The sequence below is a fragment of the Sceloporus occidentalis genome, unplaced genomic scaffold, assembly GCF_023333645.1.
Source record: "Sceloporus occidentalis isolate IW3139 unplaced genomic scaffold, rSceOcc1.0.p SCAF_10, whole genome shotgun sequence".
In the NCBI taxonomy this organism is placed as follows: domain Eukaryota; kingdom Metazoa; phylum Chordata; class Lepidosauria; order Squamata; family Phrynosomatidae; genus Sceloporus; species Sceloporus occidentalis.
The window spans coordinates 21,671,769-21,692,943 of NW_028316990.1; the positions used below are offsets into that span (position 1 = coordinate 21,671,769).

The 21,175-nt window shown below is 50.9% G+C and overlaps 1 protein-coding gene across 1 annotated transcript; it reads right to left on the reverse strand.

Moving 5' to 3' along the window:
• Positions 1–1,801: 1,801 nt before the first annotated feature.
• On the reverse strand, positions 1,802–17,079 carry LOC149306122 (calretinin). The gene is made up of 11 exons (XM_089476860.1): positions 16,700–17,079; positions 9,399–9,475; positions 8,366–8,455; positions 7,438–7,518; positions 5,646–5,702; positions 4,939–5,016; positions 4,715–4,770; positions 4,260–4,299; positions 4,098–4,151; positions 3,121–3,192; positions 1,802–2,383 (listed from the first exon to the last, which is right to left on the reverse strand). Exons 1-11 carry the CDS (start codon positions 16,791–16,793, stop codon positions 2,267–2,269), a joined length of 816 nt encoding a protein of 271 aa, XP_089332986.1. The 5' UTR covers positions 16,794–17,079; the 3' UTR covers positions 1,802–2,266.
• Between the last annotated feature and the right edge of the window lie 4,096 nt (positions 17,080–21,175).

The window sequence follows — 21,175 nt, forward strand, 5'->3', positions numbered from 1 at the left end:
CGGGGCACAAGGTTTTCCCTCTGGTCCGCCACAGGGCATAAAAGGGCGCCCTCGCCTTCCTCAGTCTCTAGCGCTAGGCACCAGGCGGGAGCCAGGCTGGATGCGCCCCGTGCCAGTGGCATAGTATACACACCCACTAAGCACAAAGCCTGGCTTCGCATCGAGCCCTTTATTTCCCATCGTTCCCCTGCTGCGTTTATCATTATTGTTGTTGTTGTTTGTTTCTATCCTGCCTTCCTCCCAGGGACTCAAGGCGGCTTGGGTTTTGCTTCCAGGGCCCCGTGGCTAACAAAACCTGCGGATGTTCAAGTCCCATTAAATGCAGTGGCATAGTGAAATGGCGTCCCTTAGGGAAAATGGCAAAGGCCAAGGGGTGCGCCTTTTGGGAGCTGATCTCTTTCAAGATTAGTTTCTGACTGGATGCTTGAAACGGTAGATTTAAAAATCTGTAGACAAGGCGGGCTGATTGTACTGTTCCCTGTCTTTGTCACTTCATTTCAAGGAGATGCGCTGGGTTGACTATGTTTGGCACTGCTTTCCAGCATCCTGGCCCAAGGCTATGGAATTCTGGGAGTTGGAGTCTGTTGTGGGGCCTTCCTTCCTTAAGCTCTGCTCTGGGCCCCACAACAAGCGCCCAGAGTCCCATAGCCTTGGGCCAGGATGCTGGAAAGCGGTGCCAAACCAGGTTATTTCTCCAGTGTGGATGCAGCCTGAGACTCTGGTCCTGGCGCCCTGTCATTTCTGAACTGCTCCCAAAGCATCTCTTGCCAACCGATCATTTTCAAGCCTAGAGAGAGCCAGCACTGACCACTTGACCGCCAGCCCTTCAAGGTTTTGTTTGACGGCTGCTCAGAAGAGGCAGGCCCTGGGAGGTGCTTGCAAGAGCGGCTAAGGAAGGGGCTGATTCCTTTCCACTGAGTGCCCTGGGTACAGGTATCCTCCCAAAACACACAGAGAGAGGACTCCTGCTGCTAAATTCACTTTTGGATTTCTGAAGCATAAGATCCTCTTGATGTTGGCTCTGATGAGAGTGGCTCCTCTGGCCGCTTGGAAGGGGAGCGTCGCTGGGGCCGCTCTTGTTCTGACCTGCCCCAATTGGGCCTCAGCGCCTTCACAGATGCTCTCTATCTTTTGCAGCTCATCAAGCGTCCATCCGTGAGATTTGTGGCGTCTCTCTCTTGCCAATTAGACGGAATGATGCTGAGAGCAGTGAACTTGGATGGTTATTATTTTTTGAAACCAAGATGTAATGTCAGCTGAACTTTCCAAAAGTGACATTCATTAGACCGCAAGGATTTTGCTGTATGATATTTCTTACCCTCCCTCCCACTTCATCCTGATTTTCATGACCAGAAGATGGACCTGAAAGGATTGTTTGCAGCCGGAGATGATGGAGACTCTGAAGAGGTCACCAGGGGCCTGTCCTGGACCTTCCTGGCCTGGTCTGGATGTGGGCAGGGACCCTCTGCAGAAAGGCCAGCGGGAGAGGGCTGGGCATCTGGCAGGGTTTTGTAACTGATGGACTGCAACTCCCATCAAGGCCTACAGACAGCAAAGCCCATGTTGTCAAGCAACGCCAGGAGGGCCACAGGATTCCCAAACCTGGAGCAGATCTTGCTAAGTCCCATTAAACTCACCCTTGTGCAAAACCCGTTGACTCGGGGCATAGCTACTCCAGGAGGGACCCACTCCTGGCTTGTTTAGGCTATGGATGCCGACAAGCTTTGCACTTAAAGTGAGTTAAAAGGTTTTTGTTCTTTGCACATGGCAGGAAATAAAAGATGGAGCTGAAAAACCCTGTAGTAGAACTCCAGCTTTATTTGTAAACTCTTCTTTGGTTAAATAAGAAGACTCAAACATGAGAAGGCGGTAAAAGATGGAAAACAGAACAAGAACGGAAAGAGAAATCCACTCCAGGTTCAAGGCTCTTGCAAGACACAAACTACGGCGACTACGGGGAGAAACAAGCAGGACGGGGAAATGGGTCGCCTTGAACTCGCCTCCTGCTGCCCTCCGTGGCTGGAGGGCCCACCTTCCCCCCCTCCCCAAAAAAATCTAGTGGAAACTCTGTGGCCAGCGCCACAAATGGGCCGTCAAGCCAAAGCCATTGTGGGGCGCAGGTGGTCAGTGGGGGTCCAGCCGGAGGAGGAAGGTGCTCTCTGTCCTGGGAGCCTCTCGGTTGACCTATTGGGGACAGGACAAGGTGGGGCAGGGCAAGGCAAGGCAAGGGCAGGGGGGCTAGTGAGGAGGTCAGAGGGCCTCCTCTTCACAGCGGGGGATCATTGCAGAGGACGATTTCCAGCTCCTTGCGGTAAAGCTTTCCTCCATCGGAGAGATTCATGATACTCTTCCTGTACTGGGTGAGCTGCTGGATTCCCATTTCCTGCATGGAGACAAGGAAAAGATAGGGAAAGACCATTGGGGAGACTAGGTTAGCTTGGCCAGGAATGAAGCATTCCCCTCACATCTGAATCCCAGAGGCATGGGCGGCTTGGAGGTTTCCATGTCTGAGGAATGGTGGCTTCACTCCAGGACCTAAAAGGAGCCATCTGAGGTGCTGGAGTGCCTAACCCCAAAGGAGGCTCAGCACTTTGGGGGGCTCTGGACGGAGGGCCGGAGTGGACCCACTGCCCTGTGGCCATAGATAGACTGATGGGTTCCTCAGCCACCTGCTCCCTCAGCGGTCATCTGAGGTCCAGCACTTGGCCTTGCTCTTTCTCCTTTGAGCTGAAACATGGAGTGAGTTCGCCCAGGTGGGACCAACAAGTGGGACTCTGGCTGCCTTCAGGGGTTGCTCAGCCAAAGAGCAGAGACCAACCCCGCAGCCTCCATCCGCTGGAGAAATGGCCCCGGGGGCATTGAGCCATGGCAGTTAAAGCAGTGTCAAACTGCATCGGTTCTGCAGTGCAGATGCCCCACATAGCTGTGACAAAAAGCATCCAAAGGGTACCGGATCTGAGCTGAGGCTGTGGATCCCGTCTCATGTGGCCAGGTCTTCCACTGGGCAAACACTGGACCCTTCAGAGCCAGACCACGCTTTCTGGGCTCCTGGTCAGGGCTCCCGTCTTGCAACCAGAGCAATTTGTCCCTCGCAACCGCACAAGAACTGCTTCAACTCACCTTCTTGGTCTTTTCGTACAGATCTTTGAGGAGGGCATCCAGCTCATTCTCATCAATGAAGCCATTCCCATCCTGCAGAAATTAAGACAGTGAGGTTAGGAAGTTCTTCTGGCCTCACAGGACATGTCTGTCAGCCTACATTTGCAACACACACACACACACACACACACCAGGTTATGGACTGACAACGAGTCCCAGCTGGCAATGGTTTGTGATCCCACAACACAATGCCACAACAATTGCTAGAATCTATCAGGTTTTGTAAACTAAGCTAGACATTACAACACATGTATGCAACACCTGCTTCTGCTGCTACTACTACTATTATTACCAGTATTATTACTCCCTTCCTTCTCCTCCTCTGCACTGATGGGTTTGCTTTGTAATACGAACCTTTATAACCTGCTTTATAATGGTTACCTTTTTGCCTTGGTCTTTGCAAAGACCCTGAGGCCTGGAGAGACCCATTTTCCCTCTGAGGTCCACCAGGAACTGCATTCTGCAGCAGGGGATGTGATCTTGTGCCGGGGTCAATTTCAGGTTCCTGGCCCACATTTACTGTGGCTGCATCCACACTGGAGAAATAACCTGGTTTGGTGCCGCTTTAACTGCCCTGGCTTAAGGCTGTGGAATTCTGGGAGTTGGCATTTGTTGTGGGCCCAGAGCAGAGCTCCGCTCTGGACCTCACAACATACTCCAACTCCCAGAATTCCATAGCCTTGAGCCAGACAACAAGTTTAAGTGGTGCCAAACTGGGTTACTTCTCCAGTTTGGATGCAGCATGGGTTTTCAGCACCTGCATTATGGCTCCTCAGCATTGACTTAGGAGGACCTGCCTCATGGAAGTCTGAAAGACCACCTCCATGGAAAGTGGAATGACAGCAGTACTACTACTAGTACTACTACTACTAATAATAATAACAGTTGAAGTCCTCTCTTGGCTCTCCTGCTTCTGTTTCTCCTTCTAACTTTCCTACCTTGTCGTAGAAAGCAAAGATAGCATTGAATTCCTCTGAATCTAGCTTCATTCCCTGCAGAAAAGAAAAAGGGGGAACGAAAGGCAATGAGAAGGAGTGGAAATTAAAACAGGCTCGGCGTCCAGAGAGAGAGAGAGGGACCCAGGTTCACTCCCTTTTTACCTGGAATTTCAAGAGGAAGTTCTCTTGCACCGGAAGCAGTCTGCAAGGAAAGCGGCAGGAGAGCAGCATCAGAGGACCAGGGCCTCATGGGCAACAGCAGTGGTCCCCAAACTGTGCCCTTTGAGGGACTTTGGACTTCGGTCCCCAGAATCCCAGGCTATTGGCAGACATGGCTGAGGCTTCTGGGAGCTGAAGTCCAAAAGCTCTTAAAGGTAACAGTTTGGGGACCACTGGTCTAAAGTCACAGGAGGATAGGTTTTGTTGCAGCCTTAGAAAGGACATCTTGACAGTGGAAGCCATTGCCTCGGGAGACAGCTGGGCCCCCTTCTCTGGACGTCTCCATAAAGAGACCCTTTGCGGAGCAAAGGGTCGGACTCTGTGTCCATGATCCCCCTCCAGCTCTATGAGTCTGGATTTCCATGAACATGGTCAATGCCAAGAGAAGGAGACCTTACCGTGACATTTCCGACAGGCACAGCTTTCCGTCTCCATTCAGGTCAAACATCCGTAGCTGTGGGATCACAAAGGGGCTGCTGGTTAGTGGCACAGGCTCTTGCGCGGTGAATATCTGGGCTCCAAAAGCTCACCAGAAAGGCCCCTTTCCTCCCCTCCGCTCCGCATCCAAGTGCAGCCGAACAGCCCCTGCCACCCGCCCCTGGGCTCCGCTTCTCCAACTTACGATGGTCTGCGTATATTCTTTCAGTTTTGGTTCATCGTAGGGTCTGTTGGCCTTCTCTAGCAAGTCTGACAGAAATCCCTGGGGGGGGGGGACAAGAAAGACGGAGGAATTTGTGGAGGGATTCAGCACCAGATCTCCAAAATTAGCATTCCCCTCGAGAGGGAAGGACGTTCTAGCAAGAAGATTTTAAGCATCGCTGAAGATGCCAAAGCCACAGATGCTGGCAAAACGACAGGAATAAACTCTTCCAGAACATGGCCACAGAGCCTGAAAAACCCACAAAAAACCCTATGGATGCTGGCCATGAAAGCCTTTGGCATCACATCTTAAGCACTACTAAGTGTGTACAGAAGGTGGGATTAGAAGTGGCAGACTCAAGTTGCAGGAAAGGATACTCTGAGTTAACATGGAGGAAGACCATGAACCGTAACATCTAGGTCTCTCCCTATGCAGATGGGGGAAAGGGGCCCGTTTGCAGTACTGCCACTGGATGTGCCCCTAGGAAGACATGGCTGTGCCATGGAGTCTCCCTTCAACCTAGAATGTTTTCTTGGGATGCACAATTGGGAATAAAGGTGAGAAAGGTGACCACTGGCATGCGCCAGCGTGTGCGTGTGTGTGTGTGTGAACCGATGGTCCTCTTGATATACTTTGTGGGGTTTTAAAACACAACCTATCTCTTCCTTTGAGTCTCTCCTGGTTCCCACCTGGAGCTCATTGGCTTCTATGTAACCGCTGCGATCCGTATCATATTTCCGCCAGGCCTGTAACAGAGACAGCAGAGATTTGCAACAAGGACTGTATGTATGCAGAGGTATATAGGTTAATAGATATAAATATAAAGAAAGAGATTGTGGGTTTTTTTTGTTTTTTTGTTAGGGGATTTATCTGCTGTCTCCCCCAAAATACCTTGAAATGGCTAACGGAACAAGAAGAAGACAGCAGCAAAAGGAATTTTTTTGGTGGGGGGGGGGGGAGGAAAGAATTAAAATCAACAATAAACTTGTACCTGGAAATCCATAAGAGACCAATCCATCTGTTAAAAAATGTTCACCAAAGGCATCCCTGCATTTCCAAATCTCCCATATTCATGGGAGAAGGTTCTGGATCTCTCGCCTTTTGTTTGGAGGAGGTTTTGACCAGTGGAAAAACACTGTCCCAAGGGGTCTCTCTCCTTATGACAGGGATGAATATTTTAGGCACAAATTATTATAAGTGGGTATTGTCTGAGTGGGATGAGGGTTAATATTTCATGGCCTGCACCGGCCTTGCCACTTAATTTGCCCATTAGCCAACAGCAGGTGGACTCCAGTTTCATCCATCCAAGCGCAGGATCAGTTTTCCCATTGTTCGTTTTAATTGATCGGATGGGTTGCGGCTGCTGCTGCTGCTTCCCAGCTGTTGGGCGGCCGTCTCAAGATGGCTGCGCGGGTGACACTTCCTAATTTACGCTGCTCTGGCACAGCCAGCATCCCTCTCCTGGGCAGAAGTGCCAGGGGTCAGTTGGGCTGCAGCCCGTTTGGATTCAGCCAACATCTTTGGGATGGAGCCAGTTCCTTAGCTGTCAGGACCCCGATCCTGACCAGCTGCTTGAAGGTATGTGTCTTAAAGGAGGTCACCTTGCGGATTGGAAAAGTGAAGCCGATGGCCCAACTCTGTTTGCCCTGCTGCCAGTGTTGAGTGACGCTGCCAACCTGGATAGCTTCACAGTGGGATACATTTGTGGGAGCTGAGGCCATCACTAATAGCTACTAGTCAGGAGGGCTATAGGCAACCTCCACTAGTTGACGCAAGCTTCCAGCTGTGTATCGGAGGTTGAGGGCTGGAAGGAAGGATGCAAGGAGGGCACCATGGCACTCCTGCCCTGCTGGGGGTCTTCCCAGAAGCAGCAGCTAAAGCTGGGCTAGGCCTTTGGTCTGAGGCAGAGTCTTGGCTCCTTTTATTATCTTTGACATGACACCATTGCAAGCTATGCATTTGGCTTGATGCCATCACAAGTTTTGGCCTCATGAAATGCAGCTCTCCTTACTTTGCAAACCAGAGACCTGCTGAAGAGCACTATCAGTCTGCCTCCTCTTGCCTGCTGTAGTATGGCACATGGAGGGGCATCCAGAGCATGGCCTTCCAACTCAAGCCTGTGTGGTTGTGTGCCACTTCTACATTGCAACACTGCCCTTGAAAAGCTGCAGTGAAGACTACTGAGGAGATACTTATAGGGTGCCCTTTCAGCCAGTTGTGTGAGTATAACTTAGCTCTGGACCAGCCTATGATGGCAAAGAGTACAATAACCCTACAGTGCCAAAGGCAGCTGTGGTTCCTGTTGGATGGTGACTCTATGCAAGGTTTGAGCTTGAATTCTGAAGGAAACCTCCAAGATACCAAACCTGTTTCAGCTCCTGGGAGACTTCTGTGAAAGTCCAGCCCCAGATGCATAGCAGGCTCACTAGCCCCCTTTGGTCAGGGATATGTGCGGACACATGCGTTGCAGGGTCTCCTTACCTCCATGAACTCGGCGCTGGAGCTGACATGCTGCCGGAAGCACAGAAGGAAGTTCTCCTCGGTGGGAAGGATCTGCGCCAGCTGCAGGAAAGGAAAGAAGGAAGGGAGGGAGGAGGAAGAGGGCACAGTGCCAGCCTCAGAGCGAAGGGCAGCCATCTCTTGGAAGTATTTCTCAGCAATGCAACACCTGGGCTCCCTTTCCCCTTTTTCTTCTCCCTTGCTAATAACAGCAATAATACCCAAAGCCCAGAGCTCAGGACAGTGGCTTTTGGAGGGTGTATGTGTGTGTATTTGGGGAGCTACTTTGAGGACGACCCAGTCAGCCATGGCTTTGGAGAGGATTCCTGGCCTCTCCAGCACCTGAGTCCTCAGCTGCTGCTGGGAAGGGTCCCTTGGGGAGGAGGAGGGCTCCCAGGACGGCCGTCTGCCCATCTGAGCCCAGACCGAGAGTGGATGGCCTTCTATAGCTCCTCTTCCAGGCCAGGCCTCGAACCTCAAGTGCCTCTGAAATGAGGCATTCAGGTAAAGAATGCAGACTTGACTGAGCTCCCCAGTTCCAGCAGGGCCAGAAGGCCTCTTTGGGGCTTTATCTGAGCACCTACCAGAACCCAGAAGCCTGTGTTTGGTGCCCTAAGGCATCTGAAGGAAGAGTGCCTCGGGGCATGTGCAGAATGCCTTGCTACCAGTCCTGGTAAAAATATCAGCCTGTTTCCTCCTTAGTTTCTGGGAGGAAGAGAGGGCTTTCCAGCGATGTAACGGCCAAAGACACTTTTCACCAAATTGCCGACTGCACCAGGTTTACATCTTGCCAAAGGCAAAATCATCAAAGTGATGGTGGCAAGTGGAGTCTGTATCCCTAGACAGGCTCTGGGAGGCTTTTTGGGGAAAGGACCCCGAACCCCTTCCCTTCCAGAGTCCCACAGCTCACCTCAGACATCTCAATTTTCCCATCGGCGTTTTTGTCATATTTCCGCATGAACTCCTGCATCTTCTCAGCAAAGTTGGGAATTTTGGACTCCTGTAAAAAAGGAAAGGAAAAGAAAGGTGGAACGTACAGTCATGCAGGCTCAGTTTAATGGGCAAAGTTGGAGGGAGAGCTATAGGGTGTCTTTTGGGGTCTGTGGTTCATTTGGGATGGACACAGTGTCCCACTCCTTGGCGGCATCCACACTGGAGAGATAACCCGGTTTGGCACCACTTTGTCTGGCTCAAGGTTATGGCATTCTGGGAGTTGGAGTTTGTTGTGGGCCCAGAGCAGAGGGGAGCTCCGCTCTGGACCCCACAACATACACCAACTCTCAGAATGCCATAGCTTTGAGCTAGGATGCTGAAAAGCGGTGCCAAACTGGGTTATTCCTCCAGTGTGGATGCAGCTCTTGTTGTCTTGGCAGGAGTCTTAGCAACAGGATCTATAGATTACCGACAAAGTTCCCTTTAAGGTTCTCTCTTTCCAATAAAACAAGACTCTGCATGTGAGAGAGAGACTCATATTTTTTGATATGGCTTTATGAACCCGCTTCCCACCCGACAGCATCCACGGCCACAAGAAGCCATTTGGATGAAACAGCAGCCATATTAATCTAAAAAGAGGAGCCCAGTGTCTTTGGAGAAGAAGAAAGGGAGCGAAGAGCTGCATCCATATGACCCTTTTTACTGCCAGTTTCAAATATATTGCAAATTGCTTATACATTGCAAATACATTGCAAAGCATTTAACTTGGCTGTACTTGTATGGTGCCCTAAGATCTCATAACCGAGGCTGGAGCACAAATATGTTAATAAATTCAATAAAATGAAAATGAATAAAGTGGAGGTTAATCCAGCCTCCCTTAGATGTTTGCCCACGGCATGCAAAGGCTCTTCTCCCACATCGATGGGCAAAAGGGCTGAAGCCTTGGGATGAAAAGGAGGGCAGAGGGACAGGAAGGAAGTCCTACTGATTGATTGAATGCCTGGCCCTACCATGCCAGCCCCCTTCCTGGCGCACTCCAGCTCTTGGAAGAAGTTCTCTAGTTCTTTGCCTTCGATGTAGCCATTCCCTGCAAGGAGAGAAAAGAAGGAGTGGAAGAAAACAGAGGGGTCAGAGCCAGAGAAAAGGACGGGGACCCTGACCTCCAGGCCTCTCTTGGGGGCTATATCTTCATCTGCATCGCCCAGCATCCCCTTCGCCACGAAAGTCAGTCAGTTCTGCTTTCAGCTGCAGTGGGCAACTTCCAGGCCAAGGTGGCCTCCAGGCCAAGGTGGCCTCCAGGCCAAGGTGGCCTCCAGGCCAAGGTGGCCTCCAGGCCAAGGTGGCCTCCAGGCCAAGGTGGCCTCCAGGCCAAGGTGGCCTCCAGGCCAAGGTGGCCTCCAGGCCAAGGTGGCCTCCAGGCCAAGGTGGCCTCCAGGCCAAGGTGGCCTCCAGGCCAAGGTGGCCTCCAGGCCAAGGTGGCCTCCAGGCCAAGGTGGCCTCCAGGCCAAGGTGGCCTGGGCAATCCACTCTGTGTTCTAGTCTGAGCTTTAGAGGATTTCTCCAAGTCGCTACCCATAGCCAAGGAACCAAAGCCAGGGCTTTCCCCAGCTGCCCTTCCACCTTGGTCCAGAAGGAAAGGGCATAAGGAGAGATGTTGCCTTTGTTCAAAACAGCTCCCAAATTCAAACAAATCAATAAAAAGTCAGAGAAAAGCCCCAGCAAAGGCCTAGCCATCATTCTGGCGACTGGGCTGGAATTCAGTATCTCCCTATTTGCAAGTGCAGCCAGGAGGAAAATAGAAACAGAGGCATTTCCCCGAACCCACACTGATAAGCTCTGTCAATGCCATTCTTCAGCCAGGAATGGATGGACCCTTTCTGGGGGAAGAAGGCAGTTCCAAAACGCAGCCTATTACCAACCGCCAGAAACAAGGGCAATACATCAGAATTAGGTGGCATTTAACCACCCGTTTGCCTCCTCCTTCCAGCTTTTGGGGCTTGTGGCTCAGCCCTAAAGCTTAGGGCATGCTGCCCTTAGGCCTGAAAAGGCAGCAGGAAGCAGCCCTACAATTCAAGACCCACTTCTATTATTTTGTGGACTTTGAATTCAGAAGCTTTCCCCAAATGCAGCTGAGGAAGCAGGCTTTGAAAACTCATGCTCCTATCTTTCAGTTATAGCCTCAAAGGGGCTGCAAGACTTTTCAGCCTTTTATTTGCAAATTCCAGGTCTGCCTGAGAGCTGTTGTTTTTGCAGGTTTGACCCCACCCTCCCTGCCTTAGGATGGCATGCAAGACACACCGGTTTGGTTTAGGAAGGCAATGGAGTGAGCCCCATGGCAGCTGCTGTTGCTGCTGTGGGGCAGTTCTCTTCTCAGATGTAAGCTCCAACATGTTTAATGGGTAAACATGGATCGCCTTGAGGCCTCAGTGGGGCTTCTAACCTGGGCTTAGGCTGCTGCCACACTGCAGAATTAACACAGTTTGACAACACTTTAATTGCCAGGGCTCCATCCTCTGGAATCCTGGAATATGTAGTCTGCTTTGACAGAGAAGGCCAAATAGCTCACAAAGCTACAAATCCCAGAATTTCATAGCATGGAGCCACAATGGTGTGCGGTGTGACATTTATGCAACTCTCTAAACGCTGCTGCGCATGGCCTGCAATAAGTGTCCTTGTTGTGCGTTGTTGGCTGAGAGGCAGCGTTTTGCCTGGCCATGCTGGGCTGGGGATGCTGGGAGCTCTGCCCTAAGTGCTTTTAATTGCTTTAATTGTGGTGCCATCTAATTGCTCTGGGTTGTGGGTCCCAAAGGATGGCATGGGGGGCATGTTGTGTTTGGCTTTCCTGTCAAGTCTCTTTGGGGCAAACGGTTAGCAAAAGCAGGTGGGGAGGTGGATGGTGCAAGAGAGGACTGTGGGGCGCAAGAGCAATAATCAGAGCTGGATATCAGGAACAACTGATACTGCTGGATATCAGGAACAAGTAGCAGCCTGAGAGCGATGGGAGCTGCAGTCCCACAACATCCAGAAAGCCCTCAAAGTCCCATTCCCGGTGCCTGACTCCATTGCAGCAGTGGGAATGCTGCAGCCCCCCCCCCCCAGGATCTGAAACAGCGCAAATCTCCCATCTTGCAAACAGCTCTGCAGGTTGTGCATTATGCACATTGTTTCTGCAGGGTCTTTTCATCCACTTGCCTGGCCCTGCAAGCCAGCCGTTCAATGGCCCCAAGGAGCGCCCCTTCTGAAGCAGGGGTCCCATGGGTGCCCTCCTCAAGAGAGCGGCTGAAAGGGAGCAGCATGGATGTGTCCTTGTGGGCATCCATCCTCTGTAGGCTGCCAATACAATGACCATGGTGCTTAGGAAAGGCTACCTTTGTAAACTGCAGCTCCTATGCTCCCAGCATGCGCAGGAGAGCTTGACAAAAATAATGTGGAATGTTGTGATGCCTTCAAGCCATTTCCAGCCTACGGTGACCCCATGGCAAACCTATCGCAGGGTCTTCTTGGCACCATTCCCTCAAAGGGGGCCTTGCCTTTGCCCTCCTGAGAGGCTGAGAGAATGTGACTTGCCCAAGGCCTCCCATTGGGTTTCCAGGGCCAGGCATGGATTCGAACTCACAAGACTCAAGCCACACCACCATGCTCTCTCTGGTCTCTCTGCTGGCTGGGGACTATGGGAGTTGTAGTCCACAATTCTTTATTTCCCAGAGCTCTGCAATGAACATGCACGGTTCAAAACTGCAGGGGCCTTTGGAGAAATGGCAATAATGGGGTCACAGAAGTGGCAGGGAAAGTGTAACCGAAGGCAAGGGCTGCGCTCTCCTTGCAAGAGAGGTGATGCAACCCAAAAGCTGAGCCTAACCATCGGTTGCCAAAAGGATTGTATTAATAACAGGTTGGGTGCCTTTTATCCCCCCGGGAAGCCCATCCGCACATTGAACCACGCTCAAATTACACAGGAGCAACCCATCATTTTCTTGTGTGCGTCTATTTGTACGTCTCTGAGCTCATTTCTGATTTAAGAAACGCTTCTTTGAAGTTACAAATATGTCTTGCGCGGTTTAACCCTTTCACGCTGCAACGTTCGGGAGAAACCGGCCAGGAGGGGAAACCGAGAAAAACAACCCTGGGGCCCAATGCAAACTGCAGCTCATTTCTGGGAATTCATTATCCTAAATAATAATAATAATAATAATAATAATAATAATAATAATAATAAATCATAGAAGACAAATGTTTCTTCTCCTCTGGAAGAGTTTGCTGTGATCTGTATTCCTGGAGCCCTTGGTCTTGAGTGGGCAATGGAGGCCCATTGGCTTTGCTAAAGGGATGCTGCTGCTGCGGATGGAAACTACTAGAAACCCTATGGATGTCTATGTGCTTTTTCAACAAATGCATAAATAGACATATAGCCTCCTGAATTTCCAGACTCTTCTTCTGCCACAACTGTTAGGATGAAAGGCTGCTTTCCAAATTTGCCCCCATTTGCTGCTCTTCTGACTTTTCTTTGGGAAGAGAAGAGATGCTTTTTGGAGACGCCTCCAAGGCAGCAAGCCTCCTTTCCAAAGGCCTCTCTGCGCATTGTGAGCAACTCAGGAATCAATTTTTGATTAAGGGCATTATATGAATGTTTTAGATTAATTAACATACGCTTGGATGAGTCTGGGCTCCCAAAGGATGCCAAGATCACGGCTAAGAAGGTAAAGAGGCCTAGAAGAAAAAGGAGGAGGAGAAGAAGAGGGGGAGGAGGCTTCATCTATAGAAGAAAGTAAGGAGAAGAAGAAGGGAAAGGAGAGAAGAAAGAGAGGACAAGGAGAGAGTAAGAAGAGTGAGAGGAAAATAATAATAATAATAATAATAATAATAATAATAATAATAATAATTTATCTCACTTTTGAGGATCGAGGTGGATAACAGCAAGAATTAAAGCAAATACAGAGTAGGGAAGAATAGGTACAGAGAAGATTAAAGGAAGGATAAGGGAAGAAAGAAAGGAGGAGGTTGAGAGAAGTATAGGAAGAGAGTAAAGGAAAGGTAAAAGGTTGGGATGGTGGAAAGCGCAAGGGGACAAGAAATGGAACAAGACGATTGAATCAACATTGGAATAGTCAAAGTTAAAGATATTTGGTCTGCAAAAGTGATGGTTGCTTAGGATTGTATGGATGAAGGATTGTAGACTGGCAACAACTATGTTAGATAAGCAAAGAAGTTGGATGAATAAATGTATGCATGGGTTTATATTTCTAATATTAAGTGTGTTGGTCTTTAAAATTCAATAAGTATTTAATATTGAAAAAGAAGGTTTGCCTGATTGCTGGATCTCCAATGACCCTGGCAGAGAAGAGCACTGACTTCTGGAATCCAAAACTGCCAGAGATTTGTGCCAGTTCCTGGATCAGATGGCTCTGGAAAGGAAGACGGAGGCCTGCAGGTTGCCCTGGGGCTGCAATGGGGGGCAGTCAGCAGAAAGGGGGAGAAAAGGCCTCCAGATTTGCTCACAGGAAACAGCAGGGATTTAGTCCTTTTTAAAAAAGAAATAAAAGGAAGGCTCTTTAAAAGCAAACAACCCACGACTGTTGGCACCTGCTGAGTACCAGCTGCTGTGGCCAAGCAACAAGGAGCATCCCTTGCCTTCACCTTCCAAGGTCTGGGTTCGAACTCTGCTCTCCCAGAGTCCAAGTCCAATGCTCAAACCAATGCGCAGTGCTGGCTCTCCACAACAACCAAGTGAGTTCAGGCTAAACTAGGTGGGCTTTCGTCTAAATCATTGCCCCAAGAATGGCCAGGAGATTGCAGACAAGCCCAGATATCCTTCTGGGGTAAAGAGGATTTACCTAACCCTGGAATGACCCCCAATTGTGTTTAAGATGGCTCCTGCTTGAAACCCCATGATTGCCCCTGCATTGCCTTCACATTGATCCTGGGATAACTTCAAATTGTGCTCGTGTGATAAGGGCCTGAGTCTGACCAGTGAGCCAAGCTCTATGATGGAGACCATCAAAAGCCACCCCAAAAGCATGGAGATACTACCTGGGCCCATGGTCCAGGTAGCATGGTCCCACCCTTCCTTCCTTCCTTCCTTCCTTCCTTCTTTCCTTCCTTCCTTCCTTCCTTCCTTCCCTTTGGGAGCTCAGTTTCTGCCCCTTATTCATTACTCTTTGGCCACAATCCTACAAGGGGTTGCATGCGCTTAGAGTGGGCTTCCTCTCCTCTCTCGGTGGGGAAATATGGCTTTTGAACAAATGGAAAGCCCAGGCAACTGACGTTTACATTTATATATCTGTTTAGCGCAGAGATGTCATTTTATTTCTGCTTGCTTAATTTAGGGGATGCCTTTGCATCTCTTTTTAAAAGGTGGAGATCCCTGGCATAACGGTTTCCCTAAATGGGACGGAAACGCCAGCCGCAATTAAAATGCAATCTGCAAATAAATGTGGCAAGTCGAGCGTTAATAAAACCACCGGCTAAAACTAAAAGTCAATCCTGTTCAGCAAAACACAGAACTCTTGGTTAATATTTTAAGAGCCGTAGGGAAAAAGCAGCCTCTCAGCTCAGTGGCCCATGAAGCATGTGTCTCCGGGAAACGCCGGGGAAAAGCAGTGCGCCTGAAGTGCTCTTCCAGCAAAAGGGCCCAGGCTGCATCCACACAGGAGAAAATAACCCACTTTGGCACCGAGCTTGAGCTCTGGACCTCACAACATACTTCAACTCCCAGAATGCCATAGCCTTGAGCCAGGATGGTGAAAAGTGGTGCCAAACTGGGTTATTTCTCCAGTGTGGATGCAGCCCTAGTGTGTTTTCTTGGGCAATGGCACCCTCCGTCATGGAGAAGTGACCAGAGGTGACCAAGGTGGCTTTCCTTATGGTCAAGGAGTGGGCCTTGGCCAGCAAGGTGACCTCTAAGGCCAACTGGACCCAAACAACGCAGGCGTGGGCAACCTGCAGCCCTCCATGAGAGGCCAGGCCACAGCCCTAGGCAACATGAGAGCCCCGGCTGAGGGATAATGGGAGCTGCAGTTCAGCCACACACGCTTTGAAGGTGAAATCTCAAGATTGGGGCCGGAGATGTCCAGCAGCCACCGCCCCACCGCTGGGCTTTGGCCACCGCTGTCAGCTGTTAGGGAGCTTTTAAAGACTTGTTCTTGACCATCTTGGAGGGTCATGGCCATCCGTTGGGGATGCTTTGATTGAGAGTTCCTGCATGGCAGGAGGTCGGACTAGATCAGGGCCCTTGTGGCCTCTTCCAACTCTAGGATTCCGTGAATCTATGCTATGGATCTCTGAGCCATAAAGGCAGAAAAGCCTCTTTCTTTCAGGGAGTCTCAAATCCCTTTCTCTGGAGGGCTCTTGCTGGTCCAGATTATTGTGGGGTTTCCTTTGAGCCTTGTTTGGGTTTTCCTTGGGAGCCCCGTCCTCTAGTCCTGACTCTCTGCAGCCGGATGGCATCCTCGGCGAGGAGGGCACCTCCGGTTGTTTCCTCTTGCCTTGGGAAGATGGAGGGGGCAAAGGGGGTTTCCTTGCAGAGTTTGGGAAAGGCACCCGAGGCAGAGGATGCTGGCGATGGGCGCATATATAGATAGACACACACACTCGTTTGAGGGCATCAGCTTTTCACCTGGCTCCTTCCCTCTTCCCTCGTTCCTCCTCTCCTCCGCCGCTCCCGGTCTCCTCCCTTCGGCCAAAGCAGCCTCTCTGGCGGAGAGGGACCCTGGACAGCGCCGAAGAAGGCAAGGCGCCCGGACCAGGCTTCCTTTCCAGGACTTCCCACTTGGTCCTTCTTTCGGAGGGGACCCGAGGAGGCCCTCCTTTTGCAGGACATGCCCTACACCCCGACCTTCTCTCCAGGAGGACTCCCCACGTGTCCTCCATGCGGAGGTTCCCCTTTCCCTGGACCTCTCCTACCTCCCAGCCTTCTCTCCAGAGGGGCTTCCCTCTTGTCCTCCATCTCGAAGAGACCAGAGGCGGTCCTCCTTTTGCAGGACATGCCCTACTTCTGTCCGGGAGGACTTCCCTCTTGTCCTCCATCCCGAAGAGACCAGAGGCGGTCCTCCTTTTGCAGGACATGCCCTGCATTTCCCCCTTCTTCCGCCCAGGAGGACTTGCATCTGGCGCCGGACCGAGGAGCATCATGCCTTTCCCTTCCTAGGAGTGTGTCTAGTCGGGAGTGCCCCCTTCCTCCGGGGCCCTGGACCCCCTCCTGTCCCCCCGGGCCCCTGCCCTTCCTTCCTTCCTTCCTTCCTTCCTTCCTTCCTTCCTTCCTTCCTTCCTTCCTTCCTTCCTTCCTTCCGCTTCCCTTCTTTCCTTCCCGGCTGACCATCGGCGTCGTAGTGCTTCCAGATGTCCAGGAACTGGGAGGCGGTGACCTCGGCCAGGTGCAGGTAAGCCGGGGGGCTCTTCTTCGCGGCCATCGGGCCACAAGGCGAGGGAGGAGGAGGAGGATGCTGAGGATGATGCTGGGGCTCCTGGTCTGCCTCCTCCTTCTCTTGCTTCTCCGTCTCTCCTTCTTCTTCCTCTGCTTCGCCTGGGCTTTATAAAGCCTTTGGAGCCGCCCAGAACCCCAGGGAGGGGCAGAGGAGGAGGAGGAAGGGTCCCCGTCTGCTCCAGCCCCGGCCCCGATGTCTTCCAACCGGAGGACGCCCTCTCCTCCTCCGCCCTGCTCTCGGTCTCCTAAGAGAAGTCTGGAGCCCTTGGGCCCTCTGCCCTTTCCTGGGAGATGAGAGAAAGAGGGAAGGAGGAGGAAACTGGGCTTTAGACGGGGAAAGATGGAGAGATAGAGGAAGGAAGGGGGTTGAAGGACTGGGAGGGCCTGAAGGGGAAGGCGAGGCCAGGGCAGGCTTTCCGAGGGATGGCCTTGTGTTCTTGTTTGCCTATGTCCACCTGTTGAATAACTTCCATTGGGTTTAATGGGTGTCTGCTGCTGGGTTGAGTGTGTTGTGGGTCTGCATTTGTGTCCCTTTTAAAGGTTTGACTTGTTCTTTTCAGATTAATAAAGACTGTTTTAAAAAACATACAACATAAAACAAGACATACAAACCCAAACCTATAAACTTCATTTACATGTTAATGTCTTGAATGTCAAAACCAATGGCAAAATCAAACTAGACAATGCCTTGCATTATGAATACATACTGATCCTTGACTTCTCAGTTTCCTGTTCTGTCCACTCCTTCTTCCAGCCTTTCGCCTCCTTCTTGGTCTGGGTTTCGGAGGCTTCTCGCAGGCCAGGGCTGGACCGAGTGACCGCAGGGAGACCCTTCCAGGCGCTGGTCCTCTCCCAGGAGAAGGCTTCCATGGGCTTCAAGCTGGAAGCAAGGCATGTGTTGCAATCAGGGAGTCCTTCCACTGATTCAGGTCAAGGCTTGCTTGCTTGAGGTCCAAAACACACTCCATTGACTGCCCTGGATCAGTGCTGGGGGATCCTGGGAACTGTAGTTTATTGTGGCCCCAGAGCTCTCTGATAGAGAACTTCTCTGAGAAGCCTAGATGTCTCACAAAACACTACTCTTCCCAGAATCCCCTAGCACTGAGCCAGGGCAGTTGAAGCGGTCTCAAGATGGAATATTTCTGGGTGACCAGAGGCCATAACCTCAAAGGAGGACAGCGTAGTGTAATGGTTTGAGCATTGGACTAGGACTCTGGAGACCAGGCTTCGGTTCCCAGCTCATCCATGAAACCCATAAATAAATAAGTCACACTCTCTCAGCCTCAGAGGCTGGTAACGGCAAGCCTCCTCTGAGCAAGTCTTGCCAAGAAAACCCCAGGATAGGTTCGCCTTCAAGGCACCGTAAGTCAGAAATGGCTTGGAGACACACAGTAACAACAACAAATTACATCCAAAAACGCTCACAGAAAGATAAATCCATGCTTCTTAGTCATGCTCCAAATGGAGGCCATTTTGGAAATCCCTCCTGGAGAGAGGCTGAAATGACAGACATGTCCTTGGAAAAGAGGACTGAATGGTCACCTTGAAGGCAAGGCATTTTGGAATCCCTCCTGGACAGACGGTTGAAGTAGCATTGGACATGTCCTGGGAAAGGAGGATATATCTAGTCTTCTGGGCCAGGATGCCATGGCTGACCAGATGTCCTCCTTTCCCAGGACATGCCCTACATCTCACCCTTCTGTCCAGGGAGGTTGTCAAAATCTCCTGAGAAGCATGAATGTATACTTCTATGAGTGCCTTTAGTTGCGCTCAGCCAGCCTTTGCTAAGGCAGAGGCAAGGCTGGCTTTTCCTCTTTGCAGCATGGAGGATGTGCTGAGCTTGCAGCCTTTGCAGGAAAGGTCTCCTTGGCCGCTCTTCCTTCTTCTCCTCTCCTTCCTTCTTCTCTGCAGGCGAAGCATCACTTGACCCCAGCAGCTGGCTCATTTTTCACAGAGCCCAGGCCTCTTCTGCCAAGTCAGGGGTCACTCAGGGCAGGCAATGCAAGGAGGAGGCAGAGGAGCAGGCCCTGAGCGGACCACAAGGCCTCCTCCTCCTCCTCCTTCCCAGGGATGGAGATTAGGCCAAGGCTGGGCTTTCTCCTTGGCTCAGGGTCAGGCACAAAGGCAAGCCTGGCCATAGAAGGAAGGAAGGAAGGAAGGAAAGAAGGACACTTCCTTGGAAAAACAGGAAAGAAGGAAGGGTTGATGGATGGATTGATGGATCGGATGGATAGATGGATGGATGAGTGGGAGGAAGGAAGGAAGGAAGGAAGGAAGGAAGGAAGGAAGGAAGAGAATAGAAGGAAGGGAGGAAGGGAGGGAGGGAGGGAGGAAGGGAGGGAGGGATAGAAGATTTAAGATAGGTTAGCCCTGCATCAAGACTGATTGAAAAGTCACAGATTATGTTCCTGTAAAATAAACTGGAGCTGGTATAAAAAGGAACATGCTGGAAAACTGACAGAGAATATACTGGAATGAGCAAAGTGTGATCCCAAAGTGGAATAAATCTTCCTGAGTCGGAGCTCCTCCAGCGAATCAGAAATGGAACTCAAAGAAAGTAATTTCTGGGCCGATCCAAAGTGGTTTTAGCCTGGCTTAATCCTGCTGCTGCTTGAAAGAAGTAGAGGAACCCATCTTGCAATGGCAGGTCCAGGAAAGGGAAGAAATGGGATTTTAAAACAACCACCACCACAACAATACGTTTGTGGAAAGCAAAAATGCAAACCGTCTGAACGATTTCTTCCCCAAGCCCATGGGACAGCGGTGGTTATGCAACCCTGGCTTTTTGAGTGCGTTTCACATTGTAGCTTTATTTAGTTTTGCAAACAAGGCATGATAGATCAGGAGGGAAAGAAGAAGAAAAAGGACAGTGGAGGAAGCCCAGGTGGCAAGAGAGAACAGGGCCCTTGCTCCCACCTGGCTGCTGAGTAGCCCTGTCTCCGTTTGCCATTGGCAGCAGCCAGCTAGTCATATTGTGGGCATGTGCAAGCTGACACTTTGGAAATGGACACCGTAAGAGAGGGAGAGAAGGAAGAAAGGAAGGAAAGAAAGAAAGGTGGCACCACCAGGGTTGCATTGCCCTTGGCAGAGCATCACTGCCCTGGAATGTGGCTCATTTGCTGCCTCCTGCTCCCTCTGAATCCTGCTGACTGTCAAGACTCTAGCTTCTTAATTCAGATTGTGAGACCCGTGCAGAAAGGGTAAATGAGCATCATGCCAGAGGTTGCCATAGACAGAGTGCTCCTCAAAGCAAATGGGGCTGGAGGGTGGCAGTGTTTGTGCCCTCTGTCTTGGCTTTGCCTTAAGTAACCCAGCAACATTTGTGTTGTCCCAGTCTCTTTCCTGGCAAATCCAAGCAACCACCACCACCTTTCATTCCCAGCTTCTGGGTTTTTAAAAAACAAATCCAAAGCACATCAAACCAAAAAGTCTCAAGGGCAGATGAAAGGAAACAGTGAGATCATTGCAGAGGTTTCCACATATACGTTTTCATTGAAACCAGGGAGCAGAATCTCTTCTTCCGTTGCACCAGAGAGAGACTCTCTTCGCCTTTCACAGCCATTGCCACCTTGAAGCTAGCAACCAAGCATAAGTCAACAACTAACAGTTTGTGTGTCAGGTTTTTGTTGCCATCTGCACATAACAATAATGGACCCTATTCAGGTGACATTCTGACTTTCTGCTTAGTGATCCTTTCGCCTTCCCTAAAGACCTCAGGGCAAAAAGACTGTTTACGGGGGCAATTCTCCCTCATTCACCTCTTTTGTCACGCTTCTACCTCCAGCACCAGGCGTCCATCTTATGATTCATGTGCCACAAGTGAGAGTGATACATAGGTACCCCCTACATGTTCCTGAGGAACCATGTTCCCTGCTGCGTCTCTCCATCATCACTCGCACCTTTCAGAACCGCCAGGAAGACCCACATCTTATCCACTGGAGCCACTCTACGCATCAAAGGTGAAGCCAGGGGCCCCAAGCTGCTTTTCCATTTCAGCCAGTTGGATGTGGGGAATAGTTTTGTTGGATCGTCCCACAGTAATGAGACGAGCCCTGTTCCCAGGATAGTATATGTGAGATAGATCAATGTGGCAAAAACAAGGCAGTGCCCCCCTTCCAGCCTGCCGTCCTCCAGAGCGCATCTGGCTGGCTGAACGATGAGTCTGCTAGTGGCAGACAGCTGATGCTCATCCCATGCCAGTTTTGCTTTAAAGGCCCACAAGGGCACGGGACGCGCCGGCTGCAGGGTGGCACTGACGTCATGCCAGGCAGCTGACTCTTCCGTCTTGTCTGGGATCTTTTCACCTTTCTCTCCTTCCCTGACAACAAGCCATCCCTCTTTGGCTGAAAAAAGGTCCTGGTTGCATGT